Source organism: Rissa tridactyla, chromosome 10 (genome assembly GCF_028500815.1).
Source record: "Rissa tridactyla isolate bRisTri1 chromosome 10, bRisTri1.patW.cur.20221130, whole genome shotgun sequence".
NCBI lineage: Eukaryota > Metazoa > Chordata > Aves > Charadriiformes > Laridae > Rissa > Rissa tridactyla.
In genome coordinates this window covers 21429178-21447530 of record NC_071475.1, presented here as the reverse complement: position 1 = coordinate 21447530, position 18353 = coordinate 21429178, and the positions used below count along the sequence as shown (strand labels likewise).

The window sequence follows — 18353 nt, the reverse complement described above, 5'->3', positions numbered from 1 at the left end:
CTGCAAAGTCAGAAATAACAGTCTTGGGATTCAGCGGTAAGAAATATTGATAAACTACTAAAAATCAGCAGCACAAAACTTCAAATAGTCGTGCTAAAAGGTAGATTAAAAAGGTCTTGGCACATCAATTTACAAATTCCAAGATATGCAACTATTATTGTGAAAGGATAAAAACATTAACAGTCTGTGGATTGCCAGAGAACACAGAACACTGTCAACATCTGAGCTCGCGCAATGGTTGGATCATACCCATGGCGATTCCCTTAGAGTGGAGATGACCTTTTTTCTTTTTTTCTTTTTTTTTTTCTTTTTTTTTTTGCCACTAGAGGTAGGTAATTATATTCTCAGACATAAATTTGTGGTCATATTCAACCATATTTTTTGTTTTTCTGGAGTGGTATTGGTACTTTTACAACACCGAAGTTTAGATGTAGGCTTCTTTGTTCGCAGAGTTGCTCTGTTGGGCCTGGTCTGGCCCGTTTTCAGGGTGAGCGATGTCTTCGCTTGGCTGAATCATTACTTGGATGCGCTGTTTAAAGAACAACAATCAATCTGAGGCAATCAAAATACTGTTTCTAAGGTTACTTTTTTGTTTTAAAGGCAATCCTAAGCACTTCCGTTGGGGCACTGGAAGCTCAATGACAAATACTGTCTGTCTCCTAAGGGCCCCAAAAGACCCTAAGTCCCGTATCCTAACCCCAGTTTTAGCTGTGTTCCGACCATGACAGTAGGCGTTGAAAGACCACATGCAAAATGGTAGATGCCACCAGGCATTAACTGATCACGTCTAGGGAAAAGAAAGGAGGGGAGCCTGCGGCGTGGGGCAGGAGAGGACGGCTCTGCCCAGAGCCCCCAGCTCCAGCAGAGGCTGCCTGTTTGCAGTGGGGACGGAGGTGATGGTGACCCTCCCCGGGAGCAGAAGGGACCAGAGAGTATTGGCTGCAGCTTCTGAGAGTTACTGCCTCCAAGGATACAGGAGGTAAAGTAGAGTTGTATTTAAGATATTTTATTTCTAGTCCTTCTGTGTTCTCCGTTGCTGACGCTTACCTGCCTAGCTCACGTTCACAGCCAGAAAGAGCCCGGGTTTGGTCCTCAAAGCCTGTGAGTGGTGCGAGCTCCTCCTGTTACCTAGTGAGCATTTGTCAACGCTTTCAAAAATGAGACCACGGCAAGACTGAGAGGAGGAACTTTTACTGAGGTCTTATACAACTCTGCCCAAGAAGCAGCTGCATTTCAGAGCAACAATTCTGCCTTTGCACGCAAATGTTTCCATAAGACCAAGGGAAAGATACTCAAAACATAGCAGCTAAGAACAAGCGAGGGGCGGGGGGAAACACAGAAATTTTTTTGTAGACTTCTTTGAAGCATCACTAAGTCTTTTGAAATTTGCTGAAGACAAATATTTGGATCAAGATCTGAGCAACTCATGAGGCATTACTCGTCAATTCTACTTAAGCTCATCTGTCCCTTCGCAAAGATGGCTCTGTCAGCTGATTTTAGAATATTCCAGAAATTCTGACAAATTCATTTTGACAGTCTTCCGTTCCCACAGTCATAGAGGACAGAGATATATGTTTCAATATGTGTGCTGAAGAAGTGTCTGTTGCACACAGAATGAGATTATTGGATGGAGAGGGAAAACTGAGGATGCAGCTGGATAAGAAAACCCATCAAGTATGGCAATTGTACGTAGTTACTGAACAGTGTGCGGTCAGTAACCTTATTAACATTTTGCACTCCTTTAGCAGCATTTCTCTGAAGATCTTAAAATGGATTTAAGCCACACAACGGCGCTCTCACATAGGAAGCGTCATCTCCTTTTAACAGATGGAATAAGGAATCAGGGAGGAGCTAAGAGCGCAGTGCAATGAGAAAAAGGCCACTAATGTTGTTCATGAAGTAACTGTTCATAGAAATGCCTTACGTAAAGACTAAAGGGAAGTGCAGCGTAACCATTAAATGTGATTTTACATGTCCTTTCTCTCAGTGGCAGCAGAACAAGGAGCCATCGTAACTTAGAACAGGGGAAATGCAGAACAGGAGCTCAAATCTGAGATGGCATTGCGAGGAGATGCTAGAGAGAGTCACTGTGAGCGGACTCATGGAAACCAAAAGTTACATGGGTTCAGTCTCGTTCCAGTTCCTTAAAGCCTTGATACGTGACAGCGTGTCTTGCCTTAGTAAGGACATATTTACATATTTTGTAAACCGCTGCTTTGTTTTCTAGGTGCAAGGAGCTGGGATGCAAAACATCTGGAACCATCAAAGCCCAGAGATAAGGACCACATTTAACGTGCCGAATTACGTTTCACAACAGATGGTAGAGACACTGCCTTTGCTTTGTCTGTTTGGTACTTGTTTCGATGTTTTTCATCTCGATGCCAAAATAACTGGCCTAAGCAAGTGAGGCCACAGGAAATGCAGAGTAGAAAATAGCTGCCTGGCAGTCTTTGATCAGTGTGAACAGGTCTCACAAGATGGAATCATGCAGTCAGGAAAAACAGGGACTTACCTGTTTTAAGGAGCCTTTCAGGGTTAGAAACATGTATGCCATATAGCCTGGTATCAGCACCATAGAAGACAAGGCCATGAACCAGCCAACCCCTTGGCCCCATTTTGGGAAAACGTAACTTCCCATTGTGAGAGGAGTCATTTGGACAGCACTGAAGATAAACACTCCCTGCAAAATACAGCGGAAAAGAAGATTTGGATGAGATTTCCAGAGTGTTCTGCATTCAGGAATTTTTTCTGGATTGACTTGGACCTGAAGCCTGCCTTGGCATCCAGGCAAGGAGAAAAGGGTTCCTTTGGTCCCTGGTGGTGCCCGCTGGGCGCTCGCCTGTGGATGGGGCCTGCGGGTCAGCCTTCCCGATGGAGGTTGGGCAAACAGGCAAATGCCAGCCCACTGCACCGACTGATTTCCTGCTAGCTTAACCTCCAGTGTGGGAATGCGTCAATAACTGAACTGTAGTTCTGAAACTGTGAACCGGCTTGTTTGTTTGTTTGTGTCCACGAAATTTCTTATTGGAATAATAGTATCAGTACAGCTCTACTGTACTGGTCAGCAACAGGCTCCTAGAGGCTCTAGGACAGTAAGAAATGTTCTTTAAAGCCTGGCTCTGCACCGACCTCTCTAATACCAGCGCCTGAGAGTGCTTGGCCCAGGGGCTTTGGTATCGTTCAGATCCTCTGAACAAACTCGTCACGGAAAATGAGGGCGGTCAGAATGGAACCTGCGGTTCAGTAAGTGGCTAACGATTTGGCTGTATAACCAAACTTAGGAAATTCAATTTTACAATAACAAGAGATGAGGAGATAGTTTAGTTTCCCAAGAAGCTTCTTACCAAAATTACTGTTTCAAGTTAACACTATATTTTGACGTACATAACCTGCATCTCAGATTATCCAGGTATGCTGGTACGGGATATTCGCTGGTACTAGCAGAGTCCTCAGATAACCTGCACAAAATCAGAGGGAAGGGGGCTATGGGGAAGGATGGGAGTCCTGGGGAATAACACCTGCATACACATGTATACGGTACCATTGATCAGCAGCACCTGGGGGTTGCGTTTGTGTTGTTTTCAAAGAGATGACCTGCAAATACTCTGTTTTTCCTTTAAGTTCCCAAGGAAGACTCCTGTCCTGTCCTGTCCTGTTTCAAATGTCTAAAACAGCCCGTGTCAGGGAAACCTGCTAAACCGAACCAGCAAAGAAGGAGGCTCGTTCTGATCCCAGGTTCAGGCCTTGTGCAGAACATATTCCCAGATTTTATTAGCATGTCATCACCACCTGTGAACTTGCACTGGATGACAAATTCTGTTGAAGACTTTACGAGACAGGAGGAATCTCGTTAAGTTTGTATATACAGTATCGGTTGTCTTCCTACTATATCACTGAAATAAACAAAATGCATTTTTTATGCCTTCCTGAATGCTTGTTTTCAGGAACATGAAACCCTTCGTCATCTGGGTAGAGATGAATCAAGGAACCCTCAGTATAAACACATTTCCGTGGCTCTCTTTAGTGCTCTTTGTTTGCTTTTCTATGGCCTTGGGCTACCTATATGGGAATATCAGAGGAACAGCAGTGAGTGGGAAGTGTTGTGTCATAGTGTCTACTTGATGACAGTTTTTTACATTGCAGCTGGGTTGCCTACATTATGCATAGTAAATTTACATTACTTTGCTTATTATTTCAAATAATAAATGAAGCTTAAAAGCAGAAAAAGACTGTAGTGTGGTTTCCAGTGCACAAAATCCTTGCAAGGCTTGCCACAAAAACCAGTAGCAACCTAGTATAAACTAGGTACATCGGTTTATAATCCTAGTCTGTTCCAGAATAGTGCCTGTGAAGGAATTCCGTTCATTTTGTGTATATGGAAAATTTAGAGAGATTGCTAGATTTTATGTAAGAATGCAAGAAATGGTCAAAACTTGTTTCTTACAGTTTTCTCTCTTTGCTAATCAAACTCTTGACAAGTTGCCATTTCCAGAGAACTAATACACGTCTTGAAATTGCACCAGGCTGCTTTTCTTAGGGCACGGGCTTCCTCTAATGACACTGGGTTTTGCCTATTGCCTTCAATGGAATTGCTCAAATCCTTAAAAAAGGAATGAGGTCAGAGTTAATATGAGCCTGCGGGGGTGGAAATGACAATGCTGCAGTACATAGGCCACCTCATTTACATCCTTTGAATCGTATAATAAAAGTTTGTTCCTTACTGCCACAATGATAGGAGTGAAAAATGACCAGCAGAGCTTCCACCAGATGCAGGGTCTGTATCCCACCATCTCTTGGATGTTGTCATAAAATCTATTAACACCTAAACGTGGAAATAAGAAACATATCAGATTGAGAGCTTTCGATTGAATCGGGTTTGAGAGACACTGTCATAAATGATGAGGTATATTTGGAAGCTCTATACCGACCCCAAAAACCCATCTGAATGGGAAAGAAATGTGCAAACTCAGAAGCACCAAGAATCAATTGTTCTTATTCTTCCACTTCCTAATTGATGAATTACCAACCAGCAAACCTATTCCAATGCAAAGGATGAGGAATTCTGTACACCTGAAGGTCAGATGCAATAAATTGCCCTTGGTTAATTTAAACTCTTAAGTCTTGTTAGAATGAGAGATTTAGAATAATATTTTACAAATTAAATTAAATTAAAAAAAAAAAATCCATTATTAACCGGCTTCACTCCGTGTGGGTATACACACACCACATACATGCAGGATTGCATATGAAATCAAAGAGTAGCCCTTCTGCTGCTACCTACCAGCGCTCCATCATCTAGAAGATACGTCTATCATATTGTTTATAACTTTGTATTTGATTTCTTCATTTTTTAGCTGGTGTATTTTTCCATTTGCATTTGCTGGATTCATATGCAGTATCTCTCCCCTATAAAATGCTGTTCCGTCCTCTTAAGCCCATGAAAAGGCAGGAGAAAGACTCCAGTTATCTTGGTCTGAACCAGTTTGGTAATATAAGCAGAAGTGCCTTAGTAATCAGGGGAGTCCGTCCTTGGATGAGCTAACGCAGAACAAACTAAGGTCAAATGCACAAATACTCTGGGAAGAATATGATACATACTCATTAATCTTTATACCCAGAGCTTGTCAGTCCAGACTTCGGGGTGTTTTAGGGCAATTACAAGATATAACGGACCAAGGAGCCTGGCTCTCACTGCAAGATCCTGGCGTGACTGAGTCATTTCTGGAAATGAATTGTTATGAAGTCCAAAAGACCAAAGTCATTATGTTGAGAACAGCGGTACCTAACACCTCTGAAGATCCAGGCTTTCCAAGGAAGAGGGACAGGAAAAAAAGAGGGAGATGTCACCTATTTCCGAATAGTGTATTCAGAGTAAGTATTTCTGAAACACTTGGCGTCTAATGACCTCCAGGCTTATACGCAGGGTGTTTTTAAGAAGTACCTTCCACAAGCCAACTTCGAGTTCTCAGTAGAATTACATGCATACAAACCAAGGCCAATTTCAGTTCCACCCCCAGCATGTGCACGCACAAAAGACAAATGAGTAGATGAAGTATCCTTCTGATGTGCAAAACTTGTGGAAAAAATAAAAACCGTGTTGTTTACCGTAGCACCAGGATATCGAGATGCACTCAAAGAATACAAGGAACAAGAGACTCATTCCACTGGCAGAGTAGTAGTCAAAAAGCTTAAATACATAGATTCCACCCTAAAATATATAAGAAGGAAGTGTTAAATAGTAAGGACTCTAATTTCAAGACAGATTAAAACGCAAGCTACAAACTAACAGTGGCAAATAGGTTAGGGACATATTAATGTAAATTAATTAAAGTTAACAGGGGTTAAAGTCTTACAACACTTGAGGTCAATACTGACAAAAATTACATTACTGCTAGAATTCAATTAACTGATTTGATTTGCCTTTACTCCTTTTTGTTCAATAATTCAATTATTTCCCTGAAATAGTTTGCAGTCTAGTAGATGGCAGGAAGCAATGGAGAACATCCCCAGGTACCACTGGTTGGACTGTCAGACAGACTGCGGAGATGTGTATTTTCTTGTCACCTGACCCATGAAGACATCACTGCATCCACGCGCTACAGGCATTTTACTCTTAGAAGTTAATGTCTGCTGCCTGAAGTCGATGATTGATAGATCCCGGCCACTTCACTGGTTTGCAGTGACTCCTGGCTGGGGTGGGGGAAGGGGGAAATAAAACAGGTGCTGTATGTCAGGCATACGATGACCTTCTTCTCCAGAACGTACCTGAGTAATATTGGACAGCCCTATCAGATAGGAAACGATGCATACAACAGCAATGAAGATTTCTCTTCGATTGCGCAGCAACTTTGGGAATTCATCCACCAGAGCTGTTATGAATCCTTCCACAGTGCAGAACTGCAAGTAAAGTTAGAAATAAAATACAACGCGATGCACTACAGCAGCAGGATTACACTGAGGGGAGGGGTTTTCAGTCCTATTCATCACTGGCCTAAGGCTGCATCCAGTAAATGATAAATGAAAATTCACTTGACTTCAGTGGAAGCAGGGCTTCGGAATACCCTCAGTTCTGTCTAAAAAGATTTCCACAAAAAGATTTCCAGCTAGGAAAACACTCATAATTCCAAATTATGAACTACAGCATGTGCTTTAGAAAGATAAAGTGCTCTTTCTTGTGATAGAAGGCAACACACCTACAGTTGAAGGCTTTAACCCCTAGATCCTTCAAAAATATACGCTTCTCCTTTCTGTGATTTACTCACATACACGAAAGCCAACAGACGCAAAAAGTGTAAGCAGATCTGTGCTTCAGAGTGAAGCTTAAGGACACAGGATTGATTCTCATGTGTTATAAATCAAATACTTTTTGTATCCCCAGAAAAGTCAATGCTGAGGATGCGGTCTTCCCAATGGAAAGCATGGCCATACTTCAGATTTTTACTGTATATTCAAAATAAATGTTGTCATGATGACGGCTGAAAAAATGAAAAACAGGATGTATGTAAATTTTTATTAATTTCCAGCAATGCAATCAGAATTTAACCAACAGATTTAGTTCCTATATATTATAGCATATGAAACGTTTCACTGATAGAAAATGAAAAAAGCATGACAGCCTGTAGATATATATTCATTTTAATAATATTAGACTACCTTCCTCAGCTGTTAGTTGCCTAGAGACAAGCTCTTTCAAGAATATTTTTGACCCAATTAATTTCACAGTAGTTTCCCCCTAGATTGAGCAAGAGGTTTTCATGTCAAGCCTGAAGCTTACTGAAAAACAAAGAAATAGAAAACATACGTTTCCAGCTTCCTTTCACCTAACAGGATAAAATGCCCTCTTGGTCTTTTTGTAGTTTGATTCACAGGCTGAAGTCAACTTGGATTTATTTTAAATGATGGATTTTCTCTACTGAGAGGCTGGTAATTCTCATATTCCTTTATGTGCTGTGAAGGCTGCGCTAGCGCCTGGAAGGTGCAGCTGACTGTGAGTAGATTAACACATCTGCCGACAGCTGGGCACATACAAATGACGAAACATCTCAGCAGGCAGAAGGGACTTCCCTGACACAGTCCTCCAAGTACGCTTTGCAAAATAAGACGGGGGCTTTCTGTAGTGCCTACAGTATGGTTGCTATCTGTATTAATATTATTACTGATTAACGAATGCTTTTGTCGGACATAGTCCTTTCTACCACGTAGAGTGCTTTTTCTTGTTCTGTGTGCTTTTTTTGTTTTTCAATAAACATGACTTAATTATTTCTTTATTTAATTATTTAATCTAGACAGTAACTCTGCAGAAATATCTTATTTGGATTTGCAAAACCTCTAGCTTGTGCCTTCCCATTACCTTCCAGTTGTCAGATACCACCTGTAACTCTTAGCTAAGGCCTGACCCAGTAAAGTCCTGATCCTTACCCTTGGGAATTGATTTCAGAATACGCTAAAATGCAGAATGGCCTCAGTAATGACCCCACTGCCTCCTGAATTCGCTCCAGACATTCATATGCTTAAAATGAAACGTGTGCTGCAGCTTTTTGCTCCATGTGGTAAGTTCTGAAGCCGCCTTTCAGAAACATTTGTGGCGTCTAAGCCTTGTAAAGCATTTCCCAGTGTCTCCTACATCGATGAACGCTGCAAAGCTATTTTTAATATTGTGGTTGAACAGTTAAGATTTCAAAGAAAGTTCCTTTTGTCTGCAGAATAAATTTTCTGTACATTTTGTATATGCATCCAATAGTTCATGAAAAAGTGTCTTAGAATCAGTTTTTGACTATCCCAGGCTCTCTGAACCTCTGGGTCTTTCTTCTCCTTAGTACCTCCAGTTATTTATCTGATTGTTCCAGAAACCAGTCTGCACCACTAACAGCTGGCAGTGCAGAATGCACAGGAGGCCAACCACACAGTTGCAGAAAATTTGTCTTCATTATTGATTTTTACACCAGTTTTACCTGACTGTCAATTCCAAGCATAAGCAACATGGAGAAGAACAGTATTGCCCACAAAGGAGAGATTGGTAACTGTGTCACCGCTTCTGGATAAGCCAGAAATGCCAGTCCAGGGCCTGGTAGGAGAAAAAGGAGAGAAAATGTCAATGTTATCAATTGGGCACTGTGATTATTTGCTTCTGCTGATAGGGTTTAGGTTTATTTGAATGACTCAGCCACGGATGCAGCATCTAACCAGGGATTTGAGCTTAATCAGCGTTCACTGGCCAAGAAGTCAGTGAATGGATCTTGCTTTTAAAATGAACCAACCAAAACAAAAAAAACCCACCCAAACAAAAACCACCCACCCATGCAAGCAAAATACTAGCTGCAGTTCAGCAGCTGCTCCTGAGAGACCCCTTTGTACAGCAGAGAGAGGGACTGTGATCCTTGGCTAGCATTACATCGCCAGGCACCGCTCGGCTTTCTCTGCCTCTCAAGTCGTTACTGAGAGCTGTAATCCTCTGCTTTGCACCAAGTAGTTCAGAAGAGAAACAAAGACAGCTCAGAAACGGAGAAGACACTTTCCAGCATTTACAGTATTCCCATTTTCTACTCCATTCCACTAGTTACCTTAAAACGTACATTTCCATTTGTGTTCCTACTAACTACTGATGGGGGCACAGTGTTGGAAGGAGAATATAAACTCTTATTAAAAAAGAAGGAGCTCTTTTTGTTGTCACAGCATGGCTGGAAACCAGCTGATGTCAGGTTAAGAGTGAAACCTGGAGGAAACTAAATAATCACAGAAATAAAATCAGCGTGCATCACCTAAGGGGGGTATCCGATTTTTCAGTTTTCATTAAAAGTAAGTCTGTCTGTGATAATTGGTTGGACATCCATAGCTGTCGAACCTACTGAAGATTTCAAACCTATTGAAAATCAAGGATTGGCACTAGACATCAGAATTGTCAAAGTAAATGCAATGCAGCTTTTGAAACAATTATTTGCCAGCGATAGCGGCTACGATTGGAATGCCTGCCAAATGGCAGTAGTGAAAGCAAAATACATTTGAGATAAATATGTACTTAATTTTACTCTGTTACACGTTCCACCAAAAGGCAGCTACGGCTTTTAATAATATTGTTTGTTTTACAAAGCTGTATAAAAGATTGCAAAACAACATGTCTCATGCTGCTAAAAAAAAAAAAAAAAAAAAAAAAGCATGTTTCTGAGCTTGCTAGGAGAAAGAGAAGCCTTAATTAAAAGGTCAAATTTCCAAATATCCTTTGCAATTACTGGCCACAGCAGGTCGTGCGCATCTTTGAAAAGTCTATTATCTTAGGTACCTTAAAATGTATTTAGGAGCTTAATATGATATAAAAATATTGTTTTGTTTGCAGGTGTAGTCTTCATATAGTTACATCTGCATCAAATCCATAAATCCAAGAAGCTTATTTCACACACCACCGGCTTTCCAGAGCATTTTTTGACAACAGTATATACCATCATTTTTTTTTGCTAATTTCTTTGTATGTGTAGTTTATCGAAACCCTATTATTTTTAGGGTTTAAATTCTCTGCTTTTCTAACTAAGGCAATATATCATCAACGGGCTGCGTTTTCTAGTATAAGACGACATATTTTGTCCACCAGCGACTTCCAACCAAGCTTTCCGTTATCAGATCCCTCCCTGTGGCCAGAACTGCTAAATGAGTATCTGGTACACCAGCTGGGTTAGGGCAACCATCTGCTCTGCTACTTTAAGCTTTTTCATCTGGAAGAAAGACAAGGAACTGCAAAAAAAAAAAAAAAAAAAAAGGCAGAATCCTTCCATGGACATCTTACTGCCCTGAGTAAAATGACTTTCATAACAAAGGGTCCCATAAAATTGGCCGATAGCGTTAGGTCTGAACAGGTGAGAAATGGATCTGCCTCAAAGGGCCTAACCTCCAGAAACAATAAAAAGAATTTAAAAACCTAGCTGAATTTGAGAATGTTGGCTCCTGAAACATAATGACCATCATTCCTCCTCTCAGTTTGCTTTTAAGAATTTCAGTAGCAAGAGGCCCGTGATCTGATGTCACAGCTAAGCAGCGAGGAGATAACTGTGCTGCCACCTCTTGTCAGCGCACCCCCGCTCAGCAGTATTCATTAGCACTGATTGCACCTGCCCAGGGTGAGTCTCTGGCTGGCCACTCGCCACACCAAAGGTCTGAGAGCACTAGGACAGGCTGCTCCACATGAAGGGATTTCGCTGGTGCCGCCTTGAGAGGTCTGAAACAATACGCTCCCTTTTGCAACCAGTAAGGGCGACTGAAACGACAGGGAGCTGAGGCAGGTTTTGAGGGAGGGATTTTGAACAGTTACATGAAGCAGCTGGGTACAACACACAAACAAAAAATAACTGATGCCACCGAACAACTTAGAGAAAAATATATTGGATACCTGATGCTGCCACATCTGCAATAGGCCTCTTTGTGACATTAGCCATGAATCCAACAATGGAGAAGATGACAAAGCCAGCAAACATGCTCGTGCATGAGTTTATGCAGCACACTATGATGGAGTCCCTGAAATAAAGGTAAGGCGCTGTAAGCAGTAGGTAAAGCAATGCTACTGGTCATCAGTATATTACCCTTTTTCCCTGTGGAAAGATCTGCTGATTTAGGATTTCACAGTTCGGGTTCCATTTCGTGCTGTATGTGTTATACCGTCTCTCCCATTAGTGTAAACGCAGTTATACCTCTCATTCCTGGTTAGATACAACATTTAATATTCAGATCTGAGACTACGCTTTATTTTAACGATACAGGACATGGAAAGCCAGAATCCAGCTCCAGCCGGGATGGGAAAGTGCCATTGTAATATGCGCGGTCATCTGCTTACCTGTAAACATTATTGTGGAAAGGGTTGTAACTTCCAAGGGCAATCAGTGAACCAAGACCCAAACCGTAGGAGAAGAAAATCTGTGTGGCAGCATCCAGCCAAACCTGATTGCAGGAAATAATTTTTTTAAAAATCTGTTTCTGCACTTGAGGAGCAGGTCATATGTCTGAAAGGTGAACAGTTAGCAGTGAAACTTTTGTTTACAAGGATTGAATATTTACCTCAGAGTCTGAAAGCTTACTGAAGTTGGGAGTTATATAGAATAAAATGCCTTCCTTTGCTCCAGGCAGTGTTACACCACGGAAGAACAAGATAAGCAGCATAACATAGGGATAAGTAGCAGAGAAATATACCACCTGATGTGAAGAAACAAGACATTGTAAGTGTGGAAGGAAGAATGATCGGTGCTTGTTAACACTTCAGAAAACGTTTGCTCCCTAAAAACACTAGCAGCAACTGAGGCTGACTTTTAAAATTGAAGCATTTATCAAAAGCTTGGTGAGGAAAGTGGAGTGCCTGCTACAGAACTCCCTAAACACCATGTCCACAGGGAGGTGGCTGTGGCTGACTTCCCTGAAGCTAGAATTTGCTGGGCTAGGAGATTTTTGCACGAGGGGTTGATGCTTTTCTTTTTTTTTGTATTCAACAAGGGGAGCTCCCTAAAACAGAAGGTTCTCGTACTCCTATCCTGCTTGTAGAACAACATCTGTGAGATTGTTACCCTGCTCTGACAGATGCATTTGTATTTTTAACACTCTCTCCTCAGACTCCAAAGACACAGCCCTTTTTGCCACCTTCTCTGCGTGGAGAAATGAAATGTTTTGATCTGAGCTCAACTAGGCCACGTTCAACATGTAGCTTGAGGTGGGTCACAGTCACAACTGTCTTGTCGAAAGTTAGCAATTCATTCTTTCAGCGTGAAAACACCCTAGTCCTCTACACCAGGCCTGAGATCTTATAAGCCAAGCCTTCAGTTGCCACCAGGCCTCGTGACCGTGGCTTTTCATTCCCTAAGATTTCCTCCTGCCATTTTGCGGGGGGGCGGAGAGAGAGGTATATGCCGATGTCAGATGCTGTTGCCTTTTCATTCCTGGAGGAAGGTCTGTCAATAATGTAATTTCCTTTAATTCATTAGTAAATTCTATTTTGCACTCAGAAACCAGCCAGCCTGCAGGAAGCACAGCACGCAAGTGCGCCTGTGGTAAGAGCCACCTGTGTCTCTCCTTTAGCGTGGGGCAGCAGGGAGTGACTCTTCTCTGCAATACAGCTTCAGCGCTTGCGTATCTAAGCCCAGCAAGGGCGGAGCAAAAAATGCATGCTTCTCACCGAAGCCAGAACGCTGCATCCTCGCTCTATTGCTACCCAAAATAGCTAAAATATTCATCCCAGTAACAAGCAGACATATCTTTAGGCGATTTTATACCTGGTAAAGCCAACAAGTCTGTAAGTGAACACACCATCCAAGACTGGTCAGAGCTAGCTACAGAGGAGCCAGCTCTTTCAAAAACACCGTGCCATATCAATTCAAGAAAGATAGAAATGAAATACTTCACAGAGCTATTCCAGAAAAACTATCCCCAGTGCCTCTTACCTCAAGAATTTTCAGAATATTTCAGTAAAATGGGCATTTTTATTTGAAATGTATTTACAGTACTTTTTAATCTTACCTTTCCGGTCCAGCCTACCCCCTTCCAGATACAAAAATACACCAGAATCCAGGCAATTGCTAGAGTAATTGCTAGCGGCCATCGGATTTGCCCTGGTTTTTCCAGTCCATCAGTCATTTGGTGCATGTTGCGTCTAGAATAAGCCAACAGAATGGTGTATTTGACAAGGAATTCAGAAGACAGTATGTGAATGACAACAAGCACAGGAACTATATAGAGAAAAATTATCAGCTTACTCCCAGAATTCGACTACGGCACTTGTCATGTTGGTGGTGTTTGCTAAGGTATAATTGGAGAAGCAGCGGTCGGTGTTCCATGGGTTCTCACAGTGTTTCCAAGGAAGAGTCTATTCAAGAAAGAGAGCGAGAAAAACCTAAACAGTCAAACACTTTTAAAGTAAGCATTTACCTCAGGTATCTCTCTCCTTACTAGAAATGACAGTTGAGTGGAGAACTAATATACTTTGAGTTCTGCGGTGCACTGATCTCCCTGGGGTGCATGCCTGCCACATAAGTTATTTACCTCCGTATCAACTGTGTGAATCATATGTGAAAATATTTCTTCCTTTCTTCAATATATCAGCCCAAACGCCCTGGAGTCTGATACACCTCTCAGCATGTGAGGGCACATTGAGCGCGCTACAAGAAACAAGGGCAGCAGAAAGGACCTCCTAGAGGTCCTGTTACATCTTGTTGCACTAGAGGTAATAAAGGTGCAACGATTATTGGAAATCAGAGATTTCCAATTTCCCCTCAGGTCAGAGGACAATTAGAAAAATGTAAACTTTCTATTTTCTACACGCGTCCATTGCATTATCTTTCAGAAGTTCTGAGAAGCACAACCTGTTTCCACACGATATCCATTAGAATGAATCTCATTTAGATACAGCTTAGATATTCTTCTGACAGCCAGTCTTGGAAAATCCTCTCACAGAATATGTTGTATCAGGGTACTTCGTGTTTTAAATACAAGGATAAGAGGCTTCGAGGGAATTAGAAGTTAATATTCATCTAATATGGGCCAGTGCACCACTTCCAGACTATGACTGACCTTTCACATCAATAACAAATCTGAGGATAATAAAAAAAGAACTTATCATGTCACTCCCAGACAGTAATTAATGCAACTTTGGTCAAGGGACAATTCTTTAAAGCCGAGAACAAGCAAGCATGAATAAAATTTGTAGAAGAGACAACAATTGAACAATAATGCATTAATTACTGAGACTTATGTAAGAATGCTTCCTCAGATGGCCCAAACCCATAAATCAGACAAGACCTACTCAGCTGATGAATCATCCTTGAGGGGAAAAAAAAGGCAGCTAAAAATAAGGCTAAAAGGAAGGAAAACAGTGAAAGTAACAACAATGAATGGAAGTTCAGAGCTAATCAAATCAAACCTTCCATTCCATGGGGATTTCTTTAATAAAACCCTCCACTATTAAAACACATTGCAATGATACTATTCCCAAAGAATTAGCGTTTGTGTGGCTGCTATTGAAGAAAAAAAAAAAAAAGTCAGTTATGCAGTAGAATTTTTCTGAGGGGAATGACTGGCCTGTGGGCTCAATGGCAAAGGGGCACTCCTGCTCCCGTTGGCATTGCCGGGACAAGGAGCGCGACACCTGAGCGTGACTTGCAGCCGCCTGGTAGGTAAGCGGAGGAGCAAGCAGCCATGCTGGCCATTAAAGCGCAGAGACCGGTAAGACGTGAAACTAAAAGAGTACAGATGAAAGAGCTGGGGCTCTGAAGATTAAGATGAGGAAATTTAAGCAAATCGTTAAGAAAGAGAAGCCTGTGGCACCAAAACGACCTCTTATTATGTTTCTCCACTGACATTCTTGGAACAGAATATTTTCCTCACAGTTTTCTGTTCTACATTTCTTGTGGAGAAAAAAAAAGGGGTGGGGGATTTTTATAAAATAGTTTTCCTTTAGTGAGAAACGGCTTCTCCTACTGATTTCTATGCATTTTGTGTTCACCTTACACCTTTACAGTGAGACAGATCAATCAGCTATCTATATATCACTTTGCTTTACATTCCACAAACAATTCCAACGCGCCCCACCGCCCCCCCCCAACACACATACTTACAGTGGTAAAGGAATTATACAGGTAGTATATGGCCCATGAAATAATCACAATGTAGTAAATATTTAGCCAAAAGGAAAGGACTGCAGCAGCTAGTCCCACACCTGTAAAGAAAACAAAAAGATAGAGAAGAAGGTAACTTTCAGTAATGCCTGTCAGTTGAAAAGCTGCAGTTCAGAAGGACAAATACAACATATGGGGCAGATACCATTTACCAAATTTTGTAGAAGCCGAGTTAAAATTTTAGATGTACCATTATAAAAAGACCATTAATTAGGGTGATAGTTTGGTCATCCATAAACTTAATCTTAGTGTCCAGTTCTCTGTGTGTTGGAGTAAGCAGTCACATCTGCTGCTGCTGAGATTTTACAGGCATTTTTTACTTCTTGGCCAAAGAGCTAAATCGGCTCATTCTCTGAAACAGCAGCCCCACAGAAACTTCTGGCAGATGCATGCAAATTGAGGATGAGTTATAAGACCTGCTAGCCATTTAGTACGCTGATCACAGTGCTTGATGCTTAGTATTACGTCAAACTAAAGAAACGTCAGGCGTTCCACAATGCGAATGCCTTGTCTTCTACTCCCCATGGAGACTTCAGGGGTATTTTAAAATATTCAGGCTGGTGACAGTTGCCACATGGCACTAAACAGAAGGAAGTGCTGAAAATAATCAGTGTAATGCAAAGCAAGGTCTACACTTTGCATTGTGCCCCCTACCAACAGCAGTAACTCCAGCAAAATTAAAATACTTAACCTGTGAGAAACATTTTCATCTCTTTGGGTTTTCCCAATGCAAAATTTCCTATAAGTCTAAACAAACTTGTAGCTCACCCTATGCTAATTGTCAGTCCTACTGTGTGAAATAATTTATAACTCAATGTGTAACTTGCTCCTCTCCTGGTCCAGAACTCTACTGCTCTAGCAACGAGCAACCTCAAACTAGCTAAAAATCTAAGTACGGAGTGAGCTTGTCTTAAGCAATTCGTTGTGAAATCGCCATCTTTGAAGTGTCTGGCTTTTGAATTTCAATAAAGAACAACAGGAGATACAAACCTCTGTGACCTCAAACAGAAACAATGTTTACCAAATTGCCGTGAACCGAGTTACACAACTGCTCAGAGAGCTATTGCTAGATTTAATATGCTATTTTGAACAGTCTTTGTATGTTCCTAACAAAAAATAGAGGTTTTTAAAGTTCAAAAATAAGTTTATTGAGATTCTAATGCCTAACTCTTGCTGGTTTTAATGGGGAATGAATAATACCCCAGCATGTTTCAAAACTGTCAGTTACAACCTTGTGGAAAAATACGAAAGCATAAAGAAACATCCCTGCCCTGTCACTTTGTGCAACTTCTGCATCTTGGAAACAAATGGAAAATAATCCAAATTTCTACTGTACCTTTGAACATTGGAGCAAGCTTCCACACTCCAAGGCCTCCTATAGATGTATACTGACCAAGGGAACACTCCAAAAGAAACAGTGGCACTCCAGCAAAAATTAAAGTAAGGAAATAAGGAATCAGGAATGCACCTAAGAAGAAATAAGAAGTCTGTTACAGTGGGGAAAAACACTACTGAGTTTCCACTGTTTCCATCGCTATTATATATAAAAAGAAACCCCCACTTTTTTTGCTAAGTGTAACTTTTCAATAAAGTTAGTGGAAAGCACATGTACACTTATGAACCAGTATCTCAAGAGGTGAAAATAAAGGGAAAAATATACCTCCTCATCATTTAAATATTTTCTGTTTAAGTAAAAAGCTAAAATCCAAAAGACTCTGTATTTTTTTGCCTTCATCTATCACAGGAGTACGCAGATAGCATACAGGTTTTAACCAGAACTGGCTGCTTTCCAGCTGAAGTTAGCCTTTTATGGTACACTCAGAGTCAGTATTACAAGCTGTATGCAATACTCTCAGAAACTCAATTCAAAAGAGAGGGCTCTGAAGGGTTGGATGGCAACGTGCTCTAATGCCTTACGGCCGTTCAAGAGCACCAGCCAACCAGAAGTTAGAATAAACTCCGGAGCAGACCTCAAAGCAGAGCACCGCACTCCAAAATGGCTCCAGCCTTCCTGGACAAGTGTAAAGCAAAAAACAAAACAAAACCAAAACCCAAACCTCGCAACAAACCGAACCCCAAAACCACCTATACAGATGAAAAAGCTATTAAAACCAAGTTCTGTTTTACTGATAATTTTTATGGTGAATTATAACATACAAATATATCAGAGGTTGTAAGAATGAAACAGCAAACATACCTCCACCGTTCTTGCCACAAAGGTATGGAAATCGCCACACATTCCCTAAGCCAATGGCATAACCTACACAGGACATAAGAAAGTCAAATTTTCCTTTCCAAGTATCTCGGTCTGGAAGATCCGTCTTCTTCTTCTGCACTTTGACTACCAAGGTCTTAGGCTTGTCATTGGTGATTGAAGCATCAACTTCGGTGGAGATCTGTCCGTCTGCCACTTTCGTCCCGTTCGTCGCCATGTCTCTGGGTTTGGCGGGAGAGGCTCTGGCAGCAGCCGGACGCGAGATTTCAGCACCAGTCCACGTGGACAGCAGCTTTGCGGCTGGCGGGGCCGGAGCGGGGCTGCGGCGGGGCCGGCGGGGCCGCCAGCGCCGGGGGGCGGCCACCCGCTCCCCTCCCCCTGCCCGCTTCCCGACCCACCTGCGGAACACAACAACACAACACTCAGACGTTCTCCAGCGGCACTCAAAACCGCCCAGTTGACCGGAGACCTCGCTGCCGAAAGAGCTTTGCGACGCGGGTGTC

At 41.8% G+C, this 18353-nt stretch overlaps 1 protein-coding gene across 1 annotated transcript; it reads right to left on the bottom strand.

Moving 5' to 3' along the window:
* Positions 1-424: 424 nt before the first annotated feature.
* SLC6A1 (solute carrier family 6 member 1) lies at positions 425-18067 on the bottom strand. Its single transcript, XM_054216549.1, has 14 exons — positions 17833-18067; positions 16972-17103; positions 15576-15676; positions 13719-13828; positions 13483-13615; positions 12037-12171; positions 11816-11919; positions 11375-11499; positions 8952-9064; positions 6766-6897; positions 6106-6208; positions 4722-4822; positions 2513-2680; positions 425-529 (listed from the first exon to the last, which is right to left on the bottom strand). The coding sequence occupies exons 1-14, from the start codon at positions 18065-18067 to the stop codon at positions 425-427; spliced, it is 1797 nt and encodes a 598-aa protein (XP_054072524.1).
* Between the last annotated feature and the right edge of the window lie 286 nt (positions 18068-18353).

Coding starts and splice junctions, on each gene's coding strand:
- SLC6A1 (XM_054216549.1), bottom strand. CDS start 18,067: ATGGCGACGAACGGGACGAAAGTGGCAGACGGACAGATCTCCACCGAA. Junction 11,920..12,036: donor GTAAGCTTTCAGACTCTGAG/GTAAATATTCAA, acceptor TCCTGCAATCAG/GTTTGGCTGGATGCTGCCAC. Junction 2,681..4,721: donor TCACTCCTATCATTGTGGCA/GTAAGGAACAAA, acceptor TGTATTTTGCAG/GGAGTGTTTATCTTCAGTGC.